This window comes from Copadichromis virginalis, linkage group LG18 (assembly GCF_057382275.1).
Source record: "Copadichromis virginalis isolate Kocher_CV1m ecotype Utaka linkage group LG18, C_Virginalis_male_GT1.1, whole genome shotgun sequence".
Classification (NCBI taxonomy): Eukaryota; Metazoa; Chordata; class Actinopteri; order Cichliformes; family Cichlidae; genus Copadichromis; species Copadichromis virginalis.
In genome coordinates this window covers 15,593,296-15,620,726 of record NC_140635.1, presented here as the reverse complement: position 1 = coordinate 15,620,726, position 27,431 = coordinate 15,593,296, and the positions used below count along the sequence as shown (strand labels likewise).

General features: G+C 39.0%; 1 protein-coding gene across 5 annotated transcripts in view; it reads right to left on the bottom strand.

Annotated features, from left to right (window-relative positions):
• The window catches only part of adcyap1r1a (adenylate cyclase activating polypeptide 1a (pituitary) receptor type I), a 34,049-nt gene extending 13,849 nt beyond the window's left edge, over nucleotides 1–20,200 (bottom strand). Inside the window, exons 1-7 of one of the 5 annotated variants that reach the window (XM_085438362.1) lie at nucleotides 19,682–20,200; nucleotides 16,600–16,769; nucleotides 10,249–10,342; nucleotides 2,691–2,801; nucleotides 2,495–2,595; nucleotides 2,313–2,410; nucleotides 701–833 (exon numbers count right to left, since the gene is read on the bottom strand). In XM_085438362.1, the coding sequence (XP_085294488.1) occupies nucleotides 701–833; nucleotides 2,313–2,410; nucleotides 2,495–2,595; nucleotides 2,691–2,801; nucleotides 10,249–10,342; nucleotides 16,600–16,644 (582 nt within the window). In that variant the 5' untranslated portion in view covers nucleotides 16,645–16,769; nucleotides 19,682–20,200. The remainder of the gene's footprint in view (nucleotides 1–700; nucleotides 834–2,312; nucleotides 2,411–2,494; nucleotides 2,596–2,690; nucleotides 2,802–10,248; nucleotides 10,343–16,599; nucleotides 16,770–19,681) is intronic. The other 4 variants (XM_085438363.1, XM_085438364.1, XM_085438365.1 and 1 more) reach the window with 4 other exon arrangements.
• Between the last annotated feature and the right edge of the window lie 7,231 nt (nucleotides 20,201–27,431).

The window sequence follows — 27,431 nt, the reverse complement described above, 5'->3', positions numbered from 1 at the left end:
AGAAACGGGAAAAAAAGGGCAAAGTAGCCATTGATATGTTAATAAGACTCTAGCAGAAGATTTCCACTGGTCTTGCTAAAGCCATTAGCGCATCTAATTAGGTTTATTTATCATGGCTGCTTAACAATAGTGAACAATGTATTCTTATCAGACAAAGGCTAAGAGCTTGTTCTGCATTTGTAATCAGGGAGTATTAGTCATCTAATAGCATGTTTGCTTTTTGTAAAATTTGCATCTGATTGAAGTTCTTTCAAAGGTGAACGGCAAACAGGAAACGCTGGAGGAGACGTATTTCTCAGGCGTTCTTGAGCTCTCGCTGTATCTCAAACAAAACAAGCCTGGCCATATTTTTTTATGCCCATTTTCTTTATAACCTGATTGGCTGGATTTTGGTGGTACACCCGATAAACCAGGACATGTATTTTACTGACTCTAGTGTCCACTTATTTTGTCAGAGCAGGGACTGTTTAGAATATTAAAGGCTTCAGCTTAAAACAATTGGCTTTAAATTAAAATTAATGATCTAATTAACCTTGGAAACTGAAAACTACCAATTTTCCATTAATCACTAAAACAGCAGTCACAATTGCTTCCTCTGGAAGTGATTAACACCATCAGCAGCAGGTGAAGTTTGTATTATGATGCCGACATAGTATATATATATATATATATATATATATATATGGTTGTTGTTACTGACTGTGTCCACGAAGCAATGGTCGCTGTCTTCCTGAGCGTACAACACGCCGTCCTTGATGAAGACTGAGATGGCTCTCAAAATGAAGGACACAAACAGATTCATGTGAATAAAGTTCCTGGTGCAGTGGAGCTTCCTGGAGAGATGAGAAAGGACATATACACATCTTTATCTTGTCTTTACATCTGTACTCTGTTTAACCCTTCCAGCTCCGCGATGATTTAGAAATTACCACATGAAACCTTGTGGAATTCAATCTGAAAGCCTGTTCTTGCAACTTTAACTAAAAATCCCTGAATGTGCCGTGTTTGCAAACTTAAAAATGCTGACGAGCTTTGCTCTAATAACAGATAAGGGCTGGTCCCTGAACAGGGACCTCTAAGATAGAAACATGTTAAAGCTGCAACTGGATATTATTGGTGTCTTTGAACCTTAAGATTTATGGTGGGGTGGCCTTAAAACAACCACTGCCACACCCATCTGGTGGTGCATTAGGGAGGTTTAGGTCTGACAGTTTCCCACACACACACTGGGCATTTGTGTAGCAATAAGAAAGTAAAGAGAATTTTGCATTTTCCTCTTAAGCTTAAGGTTTTACTTTATGAATAACTAAACACAATCCAATAAATGCCTTTCAGAATAAACTGTCTATAAAATGCGCATCATTACCCTTCCATGATTCCAAGCTTTTAGTCAGTGAGTAAAAACAGGGTGAATTTTAAAGACTCTGTCATTAAGCCCGTCATTGAAACTAAAGGTATAGAGCCAGAACCTAAAGAATCTAAAGATATTTATTTTCAATGAATATACATAAATATAATGATTTATATAATGATCAAAGCTTCTAGTAATAATTGATCAAAGTACAATATTCTTCTCCTGTTGGACTAATGATATAGATTTTTGCTTGAATGTTTGAAACAACAAACACACAAAAAAGCTACTTTTGAATAAACTTTGTCACAAACTCAAGTTTGTTATTTAAATAGTTAAAAAAATTGTGAACATATTTTTCCTATCAATGATTGATTTTCTAGTCCATCAAAGTTCCAACCTTTACCTAAAGTCATGGGATCTGAGCAATGACAGAAATAGTGAGGTCACAAATACAATGAAGTGAAATGAGGTTCCTGTGTAGGGTAGCTAGGCCTGAACCTGTCGCATACATGGACAGCTGTGGAGACATCATAGTGACATAATCAGCTCTGTTATACTTCTTTGAAGTCTGCTTGAAATTCACTGCCTAGGGTGCATAGTTGGTCATTGTAATGTAAAGTCTCCACGGATGAGTCCTAAGAAACCTGGCAGAGACAAGAACATCTGCAATCATCTGCAACATCTGTCACCAGGACCCAAGTGGACTCCAAAATGCTTTTAGCAAAGTCTTAGAGATAAGTGAGGAGCTCGGACATCTGAAGGGAGCTCAGAGCAGAACTGCTGCTTTTCTGTGTTTAAAAGGAGCCAGCTGAAGCGGTCGGGGCATCTGGGTCCATATTGGACACCTTCCTTTGGAGATTTTCAGGGCATGCCAATCTGCTTGAAAGTGTTGCTGGGGTGAAGGACTTCTGGAGATGGATTAGAAATGGATGGATGGATGGATGCTCAGAAAGCTCACCTGAACCTGCAGAGAATAACCATGGCTGTAGTCAGAGACACAAGCGACGTGCTGTAGCCGACTGTGTAGAGGGCTTTGACTGATGCGTAGTATGGATCCTAATGGAGAAAGACAGAGAATGAGTCTGTGTACTTGATATACAGTACATGCCATATGGAATAAAAAGATCCACAAAGCCTTACAAGTTTGGTAGTGTTGTCATAGAAGAAACAGACTTCCGCATAGTGAGGAAAAGGCTCTGACCATCCATATTCAGTACAGTTACGACTGACCTTCCCCATTTCTGCAAATAAAAAAATATGCCTGAATAAAACTGCGCTGAATGAAAAGAAACTTGATGTTCAAATAAGACTATCCGAATATGGTGTTGCCACTCACCATCTTCAGGGACTGTGTAGTCATGAAGGAGCTCCGGACAGTTAACCTCCACAACCTCCCCAACATTGGCCGCTTGCCAGCAGGTAAGATTGTCCCACATCCAATCACATGCTGACAGGCAACGGAAAGGAAACAGAGCAACTAAAATTAAAAAAAAACTAAGAATTCAGGAAAATTTAAATGGTGGTAAAACAGTTCAGTTTCTAAAGATATCTAGCATTTTCTTGGCAAAATGATAAAAACCAAGGAAGCAACTTTCAAATGTTATGACCTCTCTTAACCAATCTCAGATCATTTTATTACCGACCAGTGTTACTACTTGACTAAAACGAGGCATTACCCCTTTGAAGAGTTCTTTCTCCACATGCTCCAGACGGCTCTATTATATTTTCTCAGACACACACATTTTAAAATGAAAACGACGGAATTTGAATGAAAACAACAGAATTTGGGAACAAACAATGGAATTTGAATGATAACAATGGAATTAGAATGAAAACAATGGAATTTGAATGAAAAAAACAGCATTCGAATGAAAACAATGGAAGTTTAAAACAAACAACAGAATTAGAATGAACAGAAAAGAATTTGAATCAAAACAATGGAAATAGAATGAAAACAACAGAATTTGTATGAAAACAACAGAATTAGAAAGAAAACAATGGAATTAAAATGAAAACGACGGAATTAAAATGAAAACAACAGAATTTGAATGAAAACAATGGAAGTTTAAAAGAAAACAACAGAATTAGAATGAAAACAGTGGAACAGAATTTGAATGAAAACAACGGAATTAAAATGAAAACGACGGAATTTGAAAGAAAACAACAGAATTTTAGAACAAACCATGGAATTTGAATGAAAACAATGGAATTTGAATGAAAACAACGGAATTAGAATGAAAACAACGGAATTAGAATGAAAACAACGGAATTAAAATGAAAACGACGGAATTTGAGAACAAACAATGGAATTTGAATGAAAAGAACAGAATTTGATCAAAAACAAAAGAATTTGCATGAAAAAAACAGAATTACAATGAAAACAACGGAATTTGAATGAAAACAACAGAATTAGAATGAAAACAACGGAATTAGAATGAAAACGACGGAATTTGAATGAAAACAATAGAATTTGAGAACAAACAATGGAATTTGAATGAAAAGAACAGAATTTGATCAAAAACAAAATAATTTGCATAAAAACAACAAAATTAGAACGAAAACAATGGAACAGAATTAGGATGAAAACAACGGAATTAGAATGAAAACAACGGAATTTGAATGAAAACAACGGAATTTGAATGAAAACAATGGACGTTTAAAAGAAAACAACAGAATTAGAATGAAAACAACAGAATTAAAATGAAAACGACAGAATTTGAATGAAAACAACAGAATTAGAATGTATAGAACAGAGTTTGAATGAAAGCAACAGAATTCTAAAACAAACAATAGAATTTGAATAAAAAGAGTAGAATTTGAATGAAAACAACAGCATTTGAATGAAAACAATGGAATTACAGTTTTTCTCAGTCGCTTTGGTGCGTTTCTCAGATCAGAATTGAAATTCTCATAACTATTAGTTCAACCTCCACAACACTCAGTCATTTGTGCACATCATAGTAGCAATTTCTCCTCTCTCTGAACAAACTGCAAATGATTTTGGACATGAATCAGTTGCTTCCATACATTTCCCTGCTGCTTTCTGACATTTCCATTTGCTTATGTCATGTCAGTCAAAAGTAATCATACCTATGGATGCTGAATAGTCATTCCCAATAAAACTAATAGTCATACATCCATTGCTTAAGTCATCACACACAAAATTGTTGAACTAGTTATCACATGCCAAATATTGGCCATCTGTCAAGCAAATCCTATACCTTTCTGTATCATTGTTCCTGGAAATGTCTCCGAAATTGAACAATTGATCTCAGGTGAATTACAGCTGTCACTCATGAGGAGGCTCTACCAAATGGGTGATTTTATGTTTACATGTATTCTACAGTGAACAAGTGACTGTAGCATATTTTTCTTTTGCACAATTCTGTAGGATTACAAACACTTCTACACAATGGAAATGTGAAACGTACGTATTCAGTGTCTTAGTTACTCCCAAGACTCCCATAACATCTACAGTGACTTTACTGCACATTTCAGATGGCTGTACAGGTAGGCCATAGTGCTGTTGTCAGCATTTTCAGGTGTCACCAATTGTTTTTGCAATGGGAAACACTGAAATTATAAACTGTCATAGTGGAAACATGACAATGCCATTTGACTATCTTGTTCATAAAGATGGTGTCAAGACTTTTCATTTTGATGGCACTGACTGTTTCGTTGACATGGATACTTGCTTTTGAGGTATGGATAATCAATTCTGTGCATGTGACGTGCTTTTGCAGGCTATCCACTAGGTTTTGCAGTTTGCACTAATTGTTTTGGGAAATGCACTAACTGCTGTGCAAATGTTAATGGTGTTCTGAGGAACGCACCAAAGCGACTGAGAAAAACTGTAAAATGAAAACGACGAAATCTGAATGAAAACAACAGAATTTGAGAACAAACAACAGAATTTGAGAACAAACAATGGAATTTGAATGAAAACGATGGAATTTGAATGAAAACAACGGAATTTGAATGAAAACAACGGAATTTCAATGAAATGAACGGAATTAGAATGAAATGAATAGAATTTGAATGAAAACAACGGAATTAGAATGAACAGACCAGAATTTGAATCAAAACAATGGAATTAGAATGAAAAGAAAAGAATTTGAATGAAAACAATGGAATTTGAATGAAAATGACAGAATTTGAATGAAAAGAACAGAATTTGATCAAAAACAAAAGAATTAGAATGAAAACAACAGAATTAGAACGAAAACAACGGAATTTGAATGAAAACAACAGAATTTGAATGAAAACAATGGGAGTTTAAAACAAACAACAGAATTAGAATGAAAACTTCGGAATTAAAATGAAAACGACGGAATTTGAATGAAAACAACAGAATTTGAGAACAAACAATGGAATTAGAATGAAATGAATAGAATTTGAATGAAAACAACGGAATTAGAATGAACAGACCAGAATTTGAATCAAAACAATGGAATTAGAATGAAAAGAAAATAATTTGAATGAAAACAACAGAAGTAGAATGAAAACAATGGAAGTTTAAAACAAACAACAGAATTAGAATGAACAGAAAAGAATTTGAATCAAAACAATGGAAATAGAATGAAAAGAACAGAATTTGTATGAAAACAACAGAATTAGAAAGAAAACAATGGAATTAAAATGAAAACGACGGAATTAAAATGAAAACAACAGAATTTGAATGAAAACAATGGAAGTTTAAAAGAAAACGACAGAATTAGAATGAAAACAACAGAATTAGAATGTATAGAACAGAGTTTGAATGAAAGCAACAGAACTCTAAAACAAACAGTAGAATTTGAATAAAAAGAGTAGAATTTGAATGAAAACAACAGCATTTGAATGAAAACAATGGAAGTTTAAAACAAACAACAGAATTAGAATGAACAGAAAAGAATTTGAATCAAAACAATGGAAATAGAATGAAAACAACAGAATTTGTATGAAAACAACAGAATTAGAAAGAAAACAATGGAATTAAAATGAAAACAACAGAATTTGAATGAAAACAATGGAAGTTTAAAAGAAAACAACAGAATTAAAATGAAAACAACAGAATTAGAATGTATAGAACAGAGTTTGAATGAAAGCAACAGAATTCTAAAACAAACAGTAGAATTTGAATAAAAAGAGTAGAATTTGAATGAAAACAACAGCATTTGAATGAAAACAATGGAATTAAAATGAAAACGACGGAATTTGAATGAAAACAACAGAATTTGAGAACAAACAATGGAATTTGAATGAAAACAATGGAATTTGAATGAAAACAACAGCATTTGAATGAAAACAACGGAATTTCAATGAAATGAACGGAATTAGAATGAAATGAATAGAATTTGAATGAAAACAACGGAATTAGAATGAACAGACCAGAATTTGAATCAAAACAATGGAATTGGAATGAAAAGAAAAGAATTTGAATGAAAACAACAGAAGTAGAATGAAAACAATGGAATTAAAGGCAAAGGAGCTAAAACAGCTTGTTTCAGAAAATGGACAAACTGAATAACTGTACAAAGGCCCAGTCTAGGTGTGAATGATATATAGGTGAGAAAAATATAAGGACTTGAAATGATTGCAATGGGTTCCCTGTAGTCTTTTAGCTCCATTTTTGGTCTCCTCCAACTCGTTTAGGAAAATTCATGTGGCTTTTTAGATGCTTAATGATCCACTGTGTTCACCAGCTGTTTTGTGTGTGTGCTGTTGGACTCAGATCTTGTACGATGTGTTTCCAGAGCACTTTTACTGCCTGCTATGGCAGAAAAAGACCAGCTCTTTGAGCAGTGAGCGTTTGGAGGAACAGTGAATTTGTGAGGTAAAAGTCAATAAGGCTCTGCTGCACATTTATCTTTTATTATCAATGGATATATGTTTTAGTATATAAACATTAATTATAGCTATTCTAACTCTGTGTATTTTGCACTATTCGCCGCCTTTTATGCTCTAAATTCACTGGAAAGACCATTAAAGAGGATGTTGAGGAAGGAGGTAGGCACAAGTACCTGCATTTATTCACAAACATGCACTGTCAGAGCCAAAATGACAGATTTTAGTTGGTCTAACATTTATCTGTGCACAGACACACCCTTGAGAGTATCAGCCCTTGCTGTCAAAAGAGCTGACAAATGATTCTGTCTGACCAGCAGCAGAAAAAAGCCCATCATTTCACACTGTAGGGCTGATGCTGTTTTAACAGTTTGTATTCCTGTGGAACCAAAAAACACACTCAGTGATCAGGAATAATGTCAAAAACACACAAAATCTGGAAACCGTCAGGAAACAGAACTATTCTATTGTTCTCCATTCTTGCCTGAAAGGATTTTTTCCTGGAAATCATTTCCATATGTTACCCTGAAAACTGTGAATAGAGCAATGGTAAAGGGTGACAGTGTGATGCCCTCCCTGGTTTGTTTGCCTGTTTCGCAACTATATTTTCCTTTTGCAGGAAAATGGTGAATGGTTAAGTATAAGTTTTTGCAAGCTGTACCTTATAAAGGAGCAACTCTTGAGGTTTTTGCAGGTTTAATGTGATACAGTTAATTCCCCTGGTGTCCCAGTTGAATCAAGCTGGAAGCAGACAATTTCTTAGCTCATTTCCATTTACCGGTTTCTGCTTTGTTTTGATTTTCTGCTATTCATCTGTCTCAATGCTTGAGTGATGCTCAACATTTTTGTTTTTATTCTATGTGTTGGTTTCACAGTTTTAATTTCTGTCTGTCTTTCTCTCCGCTCCCATCTCTTCTCAATCCTTCCCCCCTTTTTCTAGTTTATGCTCGGGCGGTTTATAGTGCTGCAGAGGCAGGCAGAAGTCTGATTTGTGTGCACTTTGAGTGTCTTTGTGACTGGGGGTTATCTGTTCATGTGCATATGTGAGTTTGTGCATGTGTCCGGTGTGTTTGCAGTGCTTTCTCTACTCTGCTTGGCTCTCTAATCTGTTTTGGTTCTGTCTGGTGAGCCGGACACAAAGCCAATTACCTTTTAAAGGGCAAATCTGAGCCAAATGAGCTGAACTGAGCTACAGAGGTAACTGGCTTAATAAAGCTCCCTGTCCCTATCTCACGCAAAATCTCATAGTATTTGCCGGGCTTCAAAAATTCAGCATATGAAAATCACACATCACACATTCTGTACTGTCCACGTAAATGTAAAATACATTTGTACAAAAAACACATGGCTGGATTCACAAGACTGGTATAATTTCATTTTCTGAAGCAGATTCGATCAACTGGTTTGACTTCCCAAAGGCCACGGCAGTATTGTCAAACATTTACAGTGCAACATCCACAGATAATTAATTTGTAATGAAAGAAATGTCAGATTTCTGCATACCAGGCAGTTTTATTTCCTCACAAATGATTTGCTGTCAGCAGAAAACAGCAGGGCGGCTTCTTTTACAGCGAGGGGAGGATCAGTTAAAGTGTCAAGGCTGGCTATTATGTGCTACTGCGGTCTAAAAACTGAAAGTTAAAAACAAAAATAAACAAACTGTTTGTGTTGCAGAGCAATGAGGGAATAAAATAATAACAGAATGCCCAATCCATACAATACAACAAATAAAAGAGTGATAAATTAAAGATGCCCAATTTGACCTTCTAAAGGTCATAGAAGCGCTATCAAAATCTGCACAGTCCAACATCCACAGATAACCTATTTGGAATCAACTGAAATCAGCAAATCATCTTAATTGAGAAACTGGAGACTGTTTTTGTTGATATCCGTTAATAAATCAGTTTGTTTAGAAATCAATTTTTATCAATCAGAAAAAAAGCCTCCTCATAACAGCTTCTCTATGCTTTGTCTGACTTGTTGTTTCCTTGTTTTCATTTTTCTCTTCGCTTTTTCTCAAACCTCCATGTCCGATTTCTGCAAACCTGGCAGTTTTATTTCCTCACAAATGATTTGCTGTCAGCAGAAAGCAGCAGGACGGCTTCTTTTAAAGGCGTGGGAGGAGACAGGGATCGGTTAAAGGTTCAAGGCTGGCCAATATGTGCTACTGTTTGTGCTACAAAAAAATTGAAAGAAAAAATAAACAAACTGATAATCTTTAAGAGGACTGAAGGAATAAATAACACAATGCCTCATTTTAATCATTTAAGTGTGAGAAATTGTGCTCACATTTGCTTATAAATGACAGCTCTACTTTACCACCTCATACTGTGCAAAGATAAAGCGAAAACACTCAGATAAAAACAGACGAACCTAATGCAGTTTGCTGTGCAGCACGCAGGGAGACTACAGGGCCGACCTTTAAATCTACAGATGAAAAACGAGCTGACCTTACAGCTCCTCTCCTCCTTAAATTTGTTATCTTACACTCTAAATCTTTTACATTTTTCTTGTGTTTATTTTTTTTTCATGGCTCTGTTACTGTCACCAAAGCTGTAAGTCACAGTGCAGTCTGGGATTTGTAGTCTGCTGCGCATATTTCAAGCAGCAGGAGACCTGTAGCAGTCGCTAATGAAAACCACAATCCATAGCCAAGAAAATAATTGTTTCCAGGGCCCACATTACAAGTTTCCTCTGGGGTTTTTTTCTGAAAAGTGACGTGGATAAAATACAAAAGCAACTCGAGGAAAACATTTTTCTCTTTGCTCTACATGACTGGCCTTTTGAGGTAATGCATTTGCAATGTGAATCAGAAATACAGCTCCATTCATCTTTCATCCTTACATGTCCCTGTATGACCTTTTCAAGCATGAAAAATGCCAGATCATTGAGTATAAAAACAAGCCTGCATTCCATTAATTCCCATTAAGCTATTCATGACTTTCATCTGCAGATCTGTGTTTTTGGAGCTGACCGAGGCGTAGACCATGTAATCACAGGAGCACAGAAATGAAAAGCAACATATGAAAACGTTGCATACCCACACTTGGGGACGCATCCTCACTTACCATATTCTTCTCCATCTGATTTGTGCATTGCGATCCTCTCCATGCATTTATCATGTTCACGCTTTATTACGCAGTGCTCAGACTCGGAGGCCACCTAAAGAAAACACACAAGCGCACACACTGATGTGGGGAGACTCGGGAAATATAGTCCACATCAGATGCATTTGACTAGAAACACTCTTTTTGCTTGTTTGCTTTTGGTGTGGGTGCTCTGCAGAAGACCATGTCGTCCACTTGCTCACTGTGAATTATCAGGATAATGACCTGTGCTATTCTCATACGGGTGCAATTGGGTTTCTGCTAGCGAGGTGGCAGGATAAAAAACATGTACTGGATGGCTGTGCTGGACATTTGCATTCTCAAGCGCAACTCTAACCCGATCAAAGAGATGTTGCTTGACTGTTATAATAAGATCTATTGTAATAAAACATCCTCTTGTCTCTTATCCATTTTGAGTATCCATTGAGTTACTAACTAAATTTGGGAATAATCTTCTAACACAACCAGGGATTGGGACAGTGGTTCCAAAATTATGGTCCTTCAGACATCCTCTGCTAACCACTAAAACCAAAGCCCATTAAAAGGGCACACAAAAGCCACCACAGTGGAGTAAACAAGATATCATCTTCCTCCATGATGCAGTGAGGAAAGCTATTTACTCTCAGGCAGTAGACTTACAGTATGTCTGTCATCTTCTCTGTTGATGTACCCCCGCACTCTCCCTTAAGGCCAATCTCTATTTTGCACCTTTAGCTTTCTTGCAACCCTTCCTTTGCTCTCATGGTGAAATGATAGGTGTAATATATCCCAGCCCTCTGAGCCATGGCTGACTCATCACTCTATCTCCCTCCTCTTCGATATGAATTCACTTCAGGCATCGGTATTGAGATAAGATGGGTCATCAGCTGACTGTAAAGATGTCCTAGGACTCACTTCCTTCCTTTATCTTTCAGCACAAGAGCAGAATTTTGAAACACTCCAGGAATAATGTGAAAAATTATTAGAGCTATCCATTCTCTGGCACATTACCATTTAAAGGGCAACAGTTGTTAAATGCAAATAATTTCGCCACTTCTCTGTGATGGCAAAAAATAAGCAAGCAAGCTCCCCCCCACACACACACACACACTTCTTCATGTTGTAATAACCGTTTGGTATTCTTCAATAAAACTAGTGGAGTGTTTTAAAGGAAGACCTCTCTGTACCCATCGCAAGCATCCATGTTGCTAAGCAGCAGGTTACCAGCCAGGAGTCAGCACACAGTGTAGGCAAAGATTCAGAAATGAGAAATAATTGGATGCAGATGACTAATATCTGTTTAGCATGAATGCAGGCAGGCCTGTAAGATGACAGTATGAAATGTGCTGTTCATTCCATTTCAAGTTACTCACCTGTTTTGTGCATGTGTGCATGTATGTATATGAACCGTTTCCTGTTCCCAAATAAGCTTTAAAATTGTATTTCTGCATGAAATAATCCAAAGATGTAGCTATGAGTGTAGTAAACATAATGTTTGCAGGCAGTGATGATTACTCAGAATGATGTTTACTGATTCTATCTGCAGAGTAACTTCAGTAAGGCTAATACTTTATGAAAGCATTGCAAGTTCATGCTACAGGAGTTTATTTTGTTATCATTCATGCTTGAGGACATTTTTATGTGAGTGCATGATACCAGAAGTAATTTTTACATTTGGTGTCTAGTGCTGTGTGCTGTTGATGTCAGTAACTTTCAGCTGCAATTGACAACAAGCTAACTTAAGTGCCTGAAAATGTAAGCTTGCTAAGCTTTGACATAGTCTTATCACAGTTATACATCTAGTAAAAGAGATCATATGAAATACGGTCAACTTATGTGACCTGATGTTTAATCAAAATGCTTTTAAGCTCATTATAAAGCAGTGCCTACACTGTAACAAACAAACAAACAAAATACAGTATAATGTGCTGTTTTAAAATGAAAATGTGTTCCATATTACTTTTTTTTACACATTTACTGATTACTATTTACAGACTCTTTTTGTTAAAAAATGGAAATAAAAATGTGAAATGTAAAACTTAGCTCGGAGATAGTGTACTGGCAAAAAATTTACATTTTGGAGACTGTTTGCTTTCAAAGTAAAAGTTGTTCCATATGTAAGTTACTGAGTATTTGTAGAGAAACATGAAAAAGAAATGACAGTCAACTGTGGCATTTTTTTGAGCAGCACATTTTTAACCTCTGATTGTACCCAGTAAGAGTCAACAACCTCCAGGAACCACTGCTAACCAGCCGGGGAAAACACATTTTTCCCTAGCAACCAGTGGCTCTATCACGTCCAGACTGGCAGACAACTCTTAAGTTATGTCTGCAAAATACAGTATATAATGACCAATGTTGGGCAATTAATTATCTAGTTACTTCTTCAAAAAAGTAACTGAGTTTTGTTTTTGTTTTTGTTTACCTAAAAATGCAGCCAAGGCGTTTTTTTAAATAAACATTTCAAACTGTTTACAGAACAATCAGCTGTTCTGCATCAAATCTGATGCCACCCAAATTATTTGTGGTGGTCCAAAAAATAATTCCTGTCCACTATGAGATAAAGGAGAACAACAGCCTGATACCTGCAGGCCTGACAACAGGAGATGTATCACTCCTGTAACACCTGTAACATTCAGTAGTCGCCTCATTGTTCTGACACACAAAACAACTATTGACTACACTACACACTAACTACACAAGATTTGCGCTAAACGTCGAAAATCTCTCACATCTCAAAACACCGCCGCCACTGCTAAAACTTCCCCCTTCCTAAACAACTAAATGTCATGTTGCCATATCATTTTTTGATTGGTCGACATGGTACATTTTTCCACCAGTAGGAAAGGCTGGGAGGGGTGGAGGGTGTTTTTGCTCGCAGGCTTTCCAGCGTTTTCCTTATAAAACACTGTTTTTACCGTTTCTTCCCGCAGTAAATATAAACAACGATTGCATTCAGGAAAAAAACAAACACTGCATATATTTTTATCATAACTCTGGTTTTACGTGGCCTATCAACACAAAATCAAAACTGGTATAAAGTCCACACTTTACCCGTCAATTGTTCCGTCTGTCCTGCTCACATCTCCAATGGTTGTGCACGTTGTCATTAACGTGGCTTCACTCCACATCAGCCACGCCGCTTTGCTAGCTAAAACACCGGTGTCGGCATAAGGACACTGTCATAGCCTGTCAACGATGTTGATTAGCTGCTTACCGGTATATACAAATGTGAATCGCATTATTGGCTGGACTATGGGATAAGGTGGCATCGTTCTAATCCTATACGGGAGCAGCCAGTCACTTACTGACTAACACTGCAAAACAGAATTGTTAAAGTATTAATTTTAATTTCAATTCAAGTTAGATTTTTTTTCTGTGCCCAATCATGCCAGCAGTGCGCAATAGCTTAGAGGGAACATTGATGAGGACCTCAACAACTACTTCTTCCCCACTGCTATCAGTCTCTTGAACAGCTAACCTATTTTAACAGTAATAATAATTTTTGCACATATGCAGGTCATCTTGCATAATATCTATTTCACACTTAAATTTTGTCTTTATTTATTTATTTATTTATTTATTTATTTATACTGTTTGTATTTTATCTGTTCTATTTCAATTTGCATATATTAACCGGGCATCTGCCTGTGGACAGCAAAGAAAGAATTTCATTGTACAAACAAATGCTTTTCTTTGTACATATGACAATAAACACTTTGAATCTTGAATCTTTGAATCTTGGATCTTAGTTAACTGTTTAATTTATAGCTTGACCAAAATTTACAATTATGATTTAAAATGAGAGATTGCTAAGAAAAAGGCAAAACCTACAAATATACATAATATTCATGGAAACATACATAAATACAGTATCATAGTTGTTTAGAATTGAAGCATTAAAATAACTGTAACGTTGTTTATGCAGTTTTGTGCGAGAGAAAATAAATGTACATGGGAAATAAAATATTCAGAGATGTGTTTTTATCCTATAGCTTTAGTAGTATCTTTCTGTGTTACAAAACTGAATAGAAGTAAAACTTTTTGGTTTACTCTGCTACTTGGTATCGGTACTTCTTTAATTAGAGCTTCCAAAGGTACTGTACTGTAGGTCTGCCATTTACATCAGTTTGAATTGACTACAACCCTGCAGTGTGGCAAAACAAAACAAGCCTGCATGTGGTATTTTGACTAAACATGGGACAGACAGCATTGTGAGTTTTCCTTTTAGCTCTGTTTTGGAGTCCTAAAGCTTCTGGGGGCAGTAATGCTGTTACCTGCTAAATGCTTTAATTTGACTTCCCTTGCTAGTTGCTAGCTTTAGCACAGCCTACACTGGATTTTCAGAGCCTTTTTTTTATACAATAATGTTGCTTGCTGTGATCTAAACCCACAATATTAGCAAGAATTTCTACCCACTTTAATACATCGTAGCTCTAATATACAAAAGAATGTGCTTTAAGCAGTTATTGAGTCAATGGTTCTTAATGATAATCTTTATGCTAACATTAGCTTCAGATATTGTTAAACCTTGGTACCTTAAAGACTTTTGTGATGGGTCTTGAGGCCACAATAAGACAGCTAATATTGTGATTAGCACCTTTTTCAAGTTCTTTTTTTAAATGCGGAAATATCAGTATATAATGTGAAATCAGTATTTTTTAAACTTGATGGTAGAACTATGAGCATCAACATTTTTGTCACGACCTGCGGGATCGGCAAGGCGCTGATCAGCATCTCTTCACTCCTAGCCCCCCTTCTCTTCTCTTTTTCCTCTCTCTCTCCCTCTCCCCTGTTTTGCCGGAGCGGAACTCATGGCGGGTTCACGCCCTCGGTCCACGCCTTCCCGGGTCGTGCACACCTGGGCCTCATCAGACCAGCTGGTATATTAGAAGGAGGAGATCAGCTGTTCAACGCTGGATTGTTGTGAAGGCTCTTGTCAGTACACACCTAGCTCAAGTTTGCCGTGCCTCTGTCTCAGAGACTTAACGTGTTCCTTTGTTCCTAGATTCCCCGGACCCATCCCCGTGTTTCCCCGTGTGGAGTGTGGAAGGAGTGACAGGTCGCTAGCGGAGTGGAGAGAGGCTGTTTTGAGCGCGTGTGTGATTTCCCCGTGTTCCCTGGAGGCCTGGACCCCTGCCCCTCACGTCTTGTATATAGCACTAACCTCGCACTGTCTGTACATACACTTGGTGAAGATCTGTAATAAACTATCTCCGTTTGAACGCTACCCAGGAGTCCTGCGAGTGGAACCTCTAAGCGACTCGTGACAATTTTTGTATTTGATTTTAAAAGACACATAAAACAGGCATGACTAAGCTGCGTAAAAGTACAGGGCTCATCAATATATTTCTAAGCGTGCTTTTTAATCTCTGCTCCCTGTAACTCTTCTTCTCTCAAACAGATGTCTATCCAGATATGGCCTCCATTCTGAGGCTGCAGAATTCAGTTTCCCCCCTCGAGGCTATTTTTACGAGAGCCAGATAACTCAGTAGCACCCACAGAACCACACAACACAGATAATAACTCTCAGATGACGTCGCAGACCACTGGCCCACTGTACAGACCCATCGGACACATAATAAGTACATCACCACAGACATATCTGCCACAACAGTCGCTAAAGGTCAGCCTTAGATGGGCACTGTTCAAAGATGTCAGCTGAAGAAGCACTTCACATATGTCAGGGGGCGGTGACTTCAAGGTTGGACACAATGTTTCTGGCTGCCAGGTCACTTTATGAATTCATTTGAGTCACCATCATCAGCTGGCACTGCTGTGAAATTTTTACTAGCAGCTACAAAGGCAAAAAGAAACCATCATCACGAAAAGGACGATATTAACTATATTAAAGCAATTTCTACATCTGTGTGGTTTGGCCAAGGAAAGAGCTGCTATGCTGCATCAGTTCTCTGAATATAATTCCTCCCACACACCTTGCACAACTCTTCCATTCTGCTTTTCATTTCAATGAGACCACAGAAAAGTGAGTCACGGCAGATGGATGGGTAGTTCTCTGGTCAGTCAGGCCATCTGTTTTTGTGCTTGCCTTAATGATGAGCTGATCCTGAATCTGTAACGTATGCTGATGTGGTGTGCATGGGGGTGATTTCCATCCTTCTACTGCTTGTCACAAACACATCAGCAAAAGTGTGGATATAAAAATAAACCAGGCTCAAGCTGAGGAACAGGAGGATAATAACAGAGACCTAAACATACCCGTATGGATGGATATATGCATTCCAATGCTCCTGAACACCCGCACAAACAAACGCACAAACAAACACACACAAATCTGGACAACATACAGATAAGTGCCCAGAAGCTACTCACCAAGGGCAACAGAAAGATTGCAGTCAGCAGGAAGCCTCTCATCATCCCCTGGGAAGTGTTTGCATCCAAAAGGCTCCTTGCTATCTTCGTGTGTGTGTGTGTGCCTGTGTGTTTTCAAAGGGATGCACTAAAAATGCTCCCCACAGCGTCACCGTGCTTCATCAAGGGCTCTGAAACACAGCACACAGAGAAAAAACACTAGAAGAAGAAACAACAACCATCACTCAACAACATCATTAAGTTTTTCTGAGTCATAACAAGAATCGCAATTTGCAGATACACGTGTGTAAACTAATAATGTTACTGCTGCTAATTGTGGCGACTAAAATGGTTCGTTCTTGAGAATTTCTGCTTTATTTCAAGTGCTGACGTCACTGCTCATGTCAGATGAAGTGAATGAATCTGTGTAAACGAGACACAAAGCCAGAATGACCTGTAACGTCATCTTTTTTAAAAAAAATATTATTTTTAATTTTTTCAAGACTTTATTCAACAGACTTTAAATCACAGTGCACTTCTAAAGACTGAAAGAACTGTGTACTATAAATATAATTAGTGGCTAATTTAATGCTAAAGTCTAAGCCAAATTACACTGAAATGCTTCCTGATGCCTTTATTCATACTGAGTTGATTTTATAAGAGTTACACAACAGTTTTTGGACACTGTGGCATCTTTCATTTTAACCTTTATTCAAGGCAATCTTTGGACGTTTTATGGAGCAACTCTATTAAATAATTTGGATGTTTCCTACCCTTCTGCTTTTAAAGTATGTGTTTTATTGTTCCTACCATACCTTCATACCTTCTGACACACTTACACGGGCCTCACACAGTCCTACTTAACAATGCGCATGCGCATGAGAATCAATTCTGTCATCAGGTATTGTTTCAGGTAATTAGTAACCCTGAAGAAAAAAGATAATATTGTCACTTAAAAATAGAAAAAGAACAATTAGATGGGGGTTTTTTTGGTGTGTGTATCAAAACAATGAATTTAAGTAGTTAATTAACCAGCAGGTTATTTTAGCTCAGTTGTCAACTCATATCAAATAATAACAGGTGCAGCCCTTCAGTGCATTTCTATACATTTCCATCAAATGTTGGATTTTGTTGTTTGCCTAAGCTGTGTAACATGAATATAAACAAGCAAAAACACCCTGATTTATACTGCAGAGCACAACTTAACTCTCATACTAGGACACATCAAACATATAAACAAACACAGGCCTTCAGTGGGTGTGCATGATTTGATATTTTGTCTCTAAAGCACCCCACACTTTGATTAAATCACATAGGCAACATTTTACTGAGTAAATAAACAACAGAAAAAGAGATGTCATCATCTATTCACTAAATTAAAACATGAACATGGGTTTTTGGAAGACAAATTGATTTCCAAAAGGCAAGAAATTTGGAAGATTCTTCTAAATTTCCTTTAAGATAATAAAATTCATGTGCCTCGGGTCAGAATTTAAAACATCCCCCTCCCGAACCTCCCTGACTTCATGTCTTACTCATCCGCTCAGCCTCCTGAAAACACAATGATTCACTGCTAACACAAAACACAGCAACACCAGAAACGCATAACAAGCACACAACCAGTAAACCAGCAGACATGCACACCTTCTCCTAAAGATAATTCATGCACACATAGAAACAAATTCCACTCTGCATCCCCTCCTTCTTGTACTGAACCCAATTACCTCTAAAGCATCTCTCGGATGCTTTATCAAGTAACAGGACAGAGTGTGCTCAGAGGAAAAATCCAGAGATACAGAGGAGGAAGACATATGTCCAACAGGGCTGAAAGCAAACTTTCAGGGTGAGCAATCAAACCGAAATGCACAAATAAAACAGAGAGGGGCAGATAGGTACGGGGACTGGCATGATTGGTCCGCTCTTTTTCCCCACACTCCATCTATTTAACCCAAAAGCAGTCACGCTGCTCTGGGCTTCAAATGAAGTTAAAAACGGCCTTATGTAGAGCAAATCAATGTCTCTTTGGTCCTGAGAAAGCTCTGGTGCAGAAAACAACAGACGGGCAGAACTACCCTGAGGGCAAGAAAGCCAAGAGAGTCTGCTTCGCTCAGTACTGAGTCACCAGGAAATGTTGGAAGGTTTGCAGCCATGGGACTATTCAGGATTATTCACTGCATGGAGCAGAAGACGAAGCTATAACAGTTTTTACTCACATCTGTTTGGCACGGATGTCAACAAAAGCTGAAAAGAAAACACTGGGAAACACATCCACTCACCAAGATGCCAATCAACCAAAAGACTCTCTGTGTGTGTTTGTGTCTATAAGCAGATGCATGACAAAAACAAGAGAGAAAATCTGAGACCCAGCTCAGATTCCTTAAAGATTTATTTTCACTGCAAAGGGGATTTTACAGAACTCTTCCCCTGTATGTGCGTTGAATTCCCCAGAACATTGTGTTGCATCAATACATCATTTCCAATTCAAAGCGATCCGAGAAAACCGCGTCCAATCAACCCACTTCCAATGCCGTGAACGTGTACCGCAATCCAAAACCTCCACATACATTCAATGAATGTTCCTTTGCTGAAGCACAGAGGTCACATGGCCCACATACCGCGGATCGCAAAACGTCGGTTGATTTCTATCATATCACAGGGAGAAGAAATCCGTCTACACAAGACACAGTAAGTGACAGCTGCTTTCTCCTTCGCTAAACCGCACAGAAGGGGCGATTTTTTTTGCCCTGTCTTTTTCCTTTATTCCCACATTCGCACATCTTTAACACATCAGGCATGTGTGTGACCTTCGCTTGCACATGTAGCAGGAAAAAAACCGTCAGCCTTCCCCTTTTCACGGCACATTCACTCGAAACGGATTCACTGCTTCCCATTTTTCAATAAAACACACACACACACACACACACACACACACACACACACACACACACACACACACACACACACACACACACACACACACAGCATTTTAAAGACCTGCAGGCTTCAGCTGAATGCCTCCTTAATTCACCAGTCACATCGAAAGCCACAGATGTGAGTGAGAGCGCGCTGCGTTCGCCCCGGAAAACAAGTCAAAGCAACTTACCGATGCCTAATTTTCACCTGCGCAAATGTCTGCACATGGAGCCATCGGCATTTACGGTTCTGCGGCGGTGTTTCTACCTTGTTTTCACTCCTAAGACAATTAAAAAAACAAGAAAAGCCCGTCCTGGGAAAAATAGACAGGTGCCGTTACTGCTGCTGTTGTTGCTGCTGCTGCTGCAGGACGAACTCACCGCTTTGGCTGCTGCGGCACCACGATGAGGTGGAAGAGGAGGAGGAGGATGATGATGATGATGAAGGTGTCAGTACCTTCGGGGTTCTCGCCTCGTCAGACACGCAGAAAGCCAAGTGAGACAGCTGTTTAGTCTACAAGTGCATCGACGCAGCGCGGGGAGGAGACAGATTTTCAAAGTCTGGGATGTGATGGAAGAAAAAACATCCTCCTCACGTCTTTGCGTCGCGTGCGTGCGGGGGACTTTGTTTCCAAAAAGAAACTACTCATAAAACTCTGACATTTGCGCCTGCGCCTTTCAGACGCTCCAGAAGGTACAGGGTCCGGTCCCCTGCTGTGCGCAATTTGTGAGGCACTGAGTGGGCAGCGTGATGTGCGTGACTCACATTTAGTCAGAACTTTAACATCTGAATTCCTGCATGTGCTACTTAAAAAGCCCAAATTGCATGCTGGTCGAGTTAAGACTGTCAACTGGACTGAAAAAAAGGCGTGGCCCGCTGGCGATGCTGTTTACTTTCAGGACCACGGACAGCACACACAAGAAATCGCCGCAGGGAACCAATGAACTGAAAGCAACGCCTCCAGTCAGCCACGCGACCTTTTATCAGCAGCTAAACAAAGCTTAGGTATCAATATTGAGCTGCTTTAATTAAATCTCCAGTTGAGTTTCTTTCTTGGTATCCACACAGGAGAGAGAAGCCAGACGAATGAATTACCCAAAAGACCAAGAAGAAGCAGTTTCTGATTTGGGAAACAAGTCAAAAGGCCACAAAGACATGCAACAAGATGACCAATACTTTAACCCCCCGCAAAAAATTACATTTGAATTGTGCAAAGTGTCAGTCTATTGTGCTTACACGATCATGAAATAAAATGAGTAGAAGGAAGTGCAAAAGTACAATTGAGACAAAACTACAGAATGAAAAACAACCACAAACCTGTACCAACAACGGCAAAGAGAAATAAAACCTGCAGATGCAAAACAAGTGAAACTGGATACAAAGCAACATCATAAAACATCAATATTGAAAAGCAAAGTGAACAGATAAAAAGATACAGAATGAGCAAAACCAGACACTCAGCAATAAAGACAAAAAAAGACATAATCAAGAATTACTAAGAGATAAAAAGGATACACAATCATATTACATAAGTGTGACAGGAATAAGGACCCACGCACACTGCGTTGCACGCTGATGGTGTTTTATTTGCAGTGTATCCCACAATATATTTATCACTGCGCAGCTTTCCAGCTGTGTCCCTCCGCTCTGCACACTCAAAAGGGAAAACATTATTAGACGATGGTTGTCAGCATTTCTGGTCATCCTCTGCTAACACCACGACCTGAACCCACTGCTCCACCCCTCCCCTACACCCTGCCACATACCCCCATCACCCTACTTAGGCCATGGAGCTGTCCCTCCTAGTCTAACCACTGCAGCAGTCGGTAGATCTGGGACACCTTTTTGGGTGAGATCAGTCAAGAGGCTGGTCAGTTATGCAAAGCCGGGAACGAACTGGCGGTAGTAACTGGCCAGCCTCAAGAACCGCCTCACCTCTTTTTTGGTTTTGGGACATGGGCAGGATGCAATGGTTGCAGTTTTATCCATCTGTGGACACACCTGCCCACCTACCAAGTGGTACCTCAGATACTGTACCTTCATCCGCACATTTCTTTGGTTTGGCCGTGGGCCACGCGTACCTCAGGGACTCCAGGACTGCGTCCACCTGCTGCACCAAACAAGCGGAATGGACGTGTGACAAATTGCTACAAACCATACGGAGAGGAGAAGGCCCTCTGCTAGTAGCCATTGGTTAAATCCAGTGTTGTGAAAAAGTAAGCCATGCCTAACCAGTCCAGGAGCTCGATGATCTAGGGTATGGTGTAGGGATCAAACTGTGACACTTCATTCACCATGCGATAGTCAACACAGAACTATATAGACCAATCTTTCTTCACCACAAGAACTATGGGGCTACACCAAGCACTGTGTGACTCGTCTATTACTGCCAGCTTTAGCATTGCAGCCAATTCCCTCTGAACAATTTGTCTCTTATGTTCATGTAACTTGTAGGGCTGTGAACACACCAGCATGCCAGGGCATGTATCGAAATGGTGCTCAATGAGACTGGTGCGGCCAGGTAGGGAGGAGAACACATCTGTAAAATGCTGTTGCAATGCAGCAACGTCTGCTCCTGTGTGAGATGGTCATCACAATGGAGAGAGGGGAAATAGTGGAATTTGGCACCTCCGGCTCCAACTCTTCTCTCCTTCACCTGGATCACCAGAGACGCAATTCCAGCCTCTCTCCATGCTTTTAGGAGGTTGAATGTGATATATCTGTGTGGGTCATCCCCTATCCAACCGTACCACCTCATAGTCTAGGTCCTCACTAGTCGTGTGACCACAAAGGATCCTTGTCAATTGGTGTCTTGGCATCATACTCAAATAGGACAGACATGATTAGACGATGGTTGTTAGCTGTTCTGGTCAGCCTGCCCTGACACCACACCCTGAACCCAGTGTTTTGACAACTTTGGGATGCTGTGCGGAAGAAAAATGTGTCACCTGTGTGAGATATTTGGAGTCACATACAGCAGCTATTTATGCATATTATTTATGCATATAACATGAATTAATTCTGCATTGATTCATTGAAACAAACAAAGAAGCTTATTTTTATCCTCAGTTTAAACCTTTTTTTTTTTAAAGCTGTTTCTTTAACCTGCCCCAGAATCCAAGGATATAGGCAGTTTCCAGTGTTTTGAGTGTGGCTCGACTCAGACGTGAATGATCACCCAGCATGAGGCTTTTGATGGGTTGGCTATAAATCAATGAAGCATAAAAAGTATTAAATCCAGAGAACCAAACAGGAAATTGAAAAGGCCACATTAACTGCCTTGAAGACACTCGTCTCTATCAAAATGTATGAAATAGGGGTGGGGGTGGGGCCCATGAAGAGCAATGACGCATGCCTCCCTCTGTTCCTGGAACATTTTTACACTGTTACTGGACTTGCCTCAAGGACAGACACAGAAATGCTCCCAGTGAGACAAGTTCAGAAAATCTTCTGTTATTAAAGTCAGAGATTTGTAGTGTTGTACATCATAGCATGTGAGACACTGATTTTAGCCTTGTTTCCATGGCAAACACGGATTCTACCAGTTACTTTCAGTAATTTGGCTTTCCAGTTCTCTATTAACTCAAGACCAAGCAGCAAAGCAATTGCAGAATCCTACTGCTGTGATAACGGCCTCTGTGTGTGCGCAGAATTACAAGGCAAGAAGAAGATAAAGCTGCTTGTGTTTATATATTTTTTCTAAAATATCCACATTCATAGAGTTCTTCAGTGCAATTACTGCACAAACAGTCAGTTTAGGGTTTCAGGCATTCAGTCATGGATGGTAATGGGTACTATAATAGAAATGTGTGTCTGTGTCAAGGGTCAAACCACCAACTCTGGATATAAAATAGCCTCTAAACCACAATGGTAACCTGTGTGTTATATGACACTGGTGTTCATTTTATCCAAATAAAAACCCTAAAACACAAAAAAGAGAGAAAGAGATAATTGTGAACAATTTTGTCCTTTATTAAAAAATACTATGGTATTAAGATATTTTCTAAAAGGTTGTGGAACTAATATTAATCAAGCTTTAAAAGATTTTCAAGAGTGAGTCACTTGGGGTTTTTATGTCTAAAAACCACATTTTTCCCTCCTCACTGAAAGATGATTTAAGATGTTATCATTTGTAACCTGAACGCCTTGACAGCTCCATTCATAAATTCAAATAGCTGATGCTTAGCAGATTTATGGCTTACCATGCTAATTGTCTTAGTTTAGCCTGTTGACATACTGAAACAGACTTTTTTCTTTTAGCCAGTGCCTGGGGGTCGCCACAGAGGCTCATCTACCTCCATCTCACCCTATCTCTATATCATCCTCCTCTGCATCAACCCTCTGCATAAATGGGGAGAAAAATGCTAACATTTTGTAATTGACACAAAACCCAAAGTACAGTTGAAAGTTATTGGAAGGCCATTATATTTGTAGGTATTTGGTCATAACCAGTGTTACTACTGATCATCCCAAAGGGCACATGAATGTCCATACATAAAAACAACAAAAAAAACCAAACCCAAACAAACATCATCTTACTAGAAGTAGGAAGTACCAAGTTTAAGGAAAACGAAAGGGTTCAGGATTTGATTTGACCACAGGGTACATTAAAATTCTAAAAAGGCAATCCAAATAATGGTTGTTTACTTATATGAATAAATAAAGTTGGTAGCACAGCAATAAAACCTGCAAACAAGTACACACGTGGAAGGTGCTGTCAAATATAATATTAAGCATTACATTTTACACTCTGTCCATTTACACAGATTCAAGAACATCCCCAGGAAGAATTTGCTTCGTTAGTCGTGTTATTGATATAACAAGTGCGTATGCTCCATTGGGCCACCACTCAATGAGGCTCACCACAGGACTACTCTCCTACTCTGTCTGCCATCATGCACTAATCAGATTGGATTGCCATGGAGACTCATCTTTGACAGCATGTGGGAGGATAGCATCAAGTGGTTGAGTGCAAAGACCACCTATCCATCTCATCGCTGAGAGGACGCTGCAGGGAACCAGGCAAGACCTCCTCCTAACTTCCATGCCATCTTCATTCTTCTCCCACATGTCAACCTCCCACGGAGTGGCTCACATGGAGGGGATTAATCAATCAGCTATGCACATGAGGCAAGGCAGGGAAGGAGGAGGAAAACTATCCCTTAGTTATGCTTCTTGGCGATACAGTGCCAAAAACACAAGCATTATAGAGCTTAAAAACTTGACAATAATTAAAGCCTGTTTGTAGCCATAATGCAAGCTAGATGGCTGCCTTGGACAGCATCAGAGGAGCTTCAGAGAAAAAGACTAGAACTTCAACTATTCTTCTTTTACTCCTTTGTTGTCTGAACATTTTTCCACTCTTGATTCATTCAATAATTAGTAATTTCCTAATCCTAACCAAAAAGAGAGGCAAAAGTAAATTAAACAGTAACGTTATTTAAACTTCATAATAGCTGTCCAGCTAACACAATGCATGGATAAAAGCACTGGGCCACCTAGAGATTACACCTTTAGGAGCTGCTCAGCCATGGAAATCCATGCAATGAAGCTCCCGCTGTATGGTTTTTATGCTGATGTTAATGTCAGAAAAAGTAGGGCCACTTACAGTTGACCCCTGGAAAATATAGAAGGGAAGAAATTTCACAAACTGACTTGATGCAACATTAGCATCCTGATGGGGAGGTGGAGCGTGAATCAGACCAGTAAGTTGGTGCAGCGTCAGCAGTAATGTGGGCATTGTACTGGACTATTGTGGTGAAGAGAGAGCTGTGCCAAAAGGCAATGCTTTTTACCAGTCCACCTACACCCCAGCCCTCACCTGTGGTCATGAAATCTGGATAATAAGTTTCCTCTGCAGGGTTGCTGAGCTCAGCCTTAGAGATCGAGCAAGGAGCTCAAACATCCAGTTGGAGTGCAACTGCTGCTCTTTTATGTTGTTTTGTGTATTCCCAATTGCATCCCCAGTTACATGGCATGGCTTCTTATACTTCTGTGTGAAACCTATGTTTTAAGTGCATTACCCTCGGAAACCCTATGCCCTAACCTGTGCTGTAACCTGACGTGCACTTTCCTGGAAATGTAACTGCATGCATTGCTGACGCAGCCCGCAGCTGTTGTGTTTGATCTCTTCAGATAGTGCCAATCCCTTATACACATTTCCAGCTACTATTCTCAACAGTTTTTGAATTTAGCAGTAAGGAAATAACAATCATCACCTCAATATAAGGAACAATAATCATTGCCTAAATATAAGTTAGCAAATTCCTCAGATCAGAATGGGCACGAGGAAATGAACATGGGGAAAACATGTTACCTCCAAAAAGAAGTGACCGCAACAAAGAGTCATGATCCAGGAGGGGAAAAAGTCCCAGCATTTCATTTGTTTCTATCATGCCTGGCACTGCTTATACAACCACAAAGTAATTAACACATAATAAACCATACACAAGCACGAATGCTGGCAACTAAATCGGCCGCTTATGTGTATGTCAGATTGTAGGCTCTATGAAGATTGACTGCAGGAGTTTAAATCAACTATTACACTGAAGGTTACATTGTAATAGTTTCAGGAAGGTTTTGTGGTTACGATGTATTACCATACAGTGCAGACTTAATACAAAACTATATTTCCACAGTGTTCCTGTGGATAGTGAGTACAGGGATATGGCAAAAGAGATTTCTTTAATGTTAATGCTGTAATCCAGTGGTTCTTAACCTTGTTGGAGGTACCGAACCCCACCAGCTTCATATGCGCATTCACTGAACCCCTCTTTAGTGAAAAATAAAATGTGATTTTTTTACTGGTGCACAAAATGAGCCATGCATGTCATGGCGAAGGCTCTGCCGAACCCATGAGACCGACTCACCGAACCCCTAGGGTTCGAGCGAACCCAGGTTAAGAACCACTGCTGTAATCTTTATTTTCTATAATAATATGCAGAATTTTTAGAAATCTCGTTTTATGAGTTTATGTATGTAAAGTCAGCCAATCTATAGTGTAGTAAGTACTAAGTGCTACTACTAGGTCGGTAGGTTTCACAAAATTTATAAGATTTATAGAAAAGGAATGCTTGCAAAAAATTAAGAGAAAATATATCCTCTTAATGCAAAGTTAAAACAGAAATGTCTAGAAAGTGCATGGTTAACAGTACAATGAACAGAAAGACTGGATCATAAAGTGTAATCCAGACATTTATAAATTAAAGTCTTACCACTAGTTTAAGGACACTGATGTGGGCAAATCAGTTCCTGCACAAATAATCAGAAACAGATCATGTTTGAATCACAAACAGACACTAATAATACATTGTTTCATATCAGTCTCATGACAAAAGGTAGAATAAGTTAGAACAAAGTCGAGTATTCATGTAAAGTCTCTTTACAGTTGATGACATTTAATTGTCACAACATCATCTAGTCTAAGTCTCTCCAGGGTAGCAATGGATGTCTTGCACAGGGCACTAAACTCTTTGGAAAAGTCTTAGTAGTTATCATAAACAAAGACAGTTCTGCCAAGGTGACTGGCAATTTCAACTGGTGTTTCCTCTACATTGACATTATATCTTCACAGGACGTCTGTTGGGTTGGTTTATAGCACAGAAACGAGGAGAATGAAGAGGAGGAAGACTGTTGATCTTCCAGCACAGACGGAGCTAAAGTTTTCTCAAATGGCAGATGGTGAGATGAGCAAAAGGCTGAATAAAAAACTCAGAGTTCTCAGTTATGAGCTCTCACCCACTTATTTGCTTTTAACGAGAAATGCGTGCAGAGAAATGCCAGTAAGTTGGAGGGAGCACCACAAGAGACATGGCTTATAAAGACATGAGCGAAATATCCGTCTAAATATTGGCTAAGTTGATCAGTAACTTTTAAAATGCTCTTAAAAATAGCTACAAAACAGATATCATCTTGTAAAAACAATATAACTGAAGACGTCA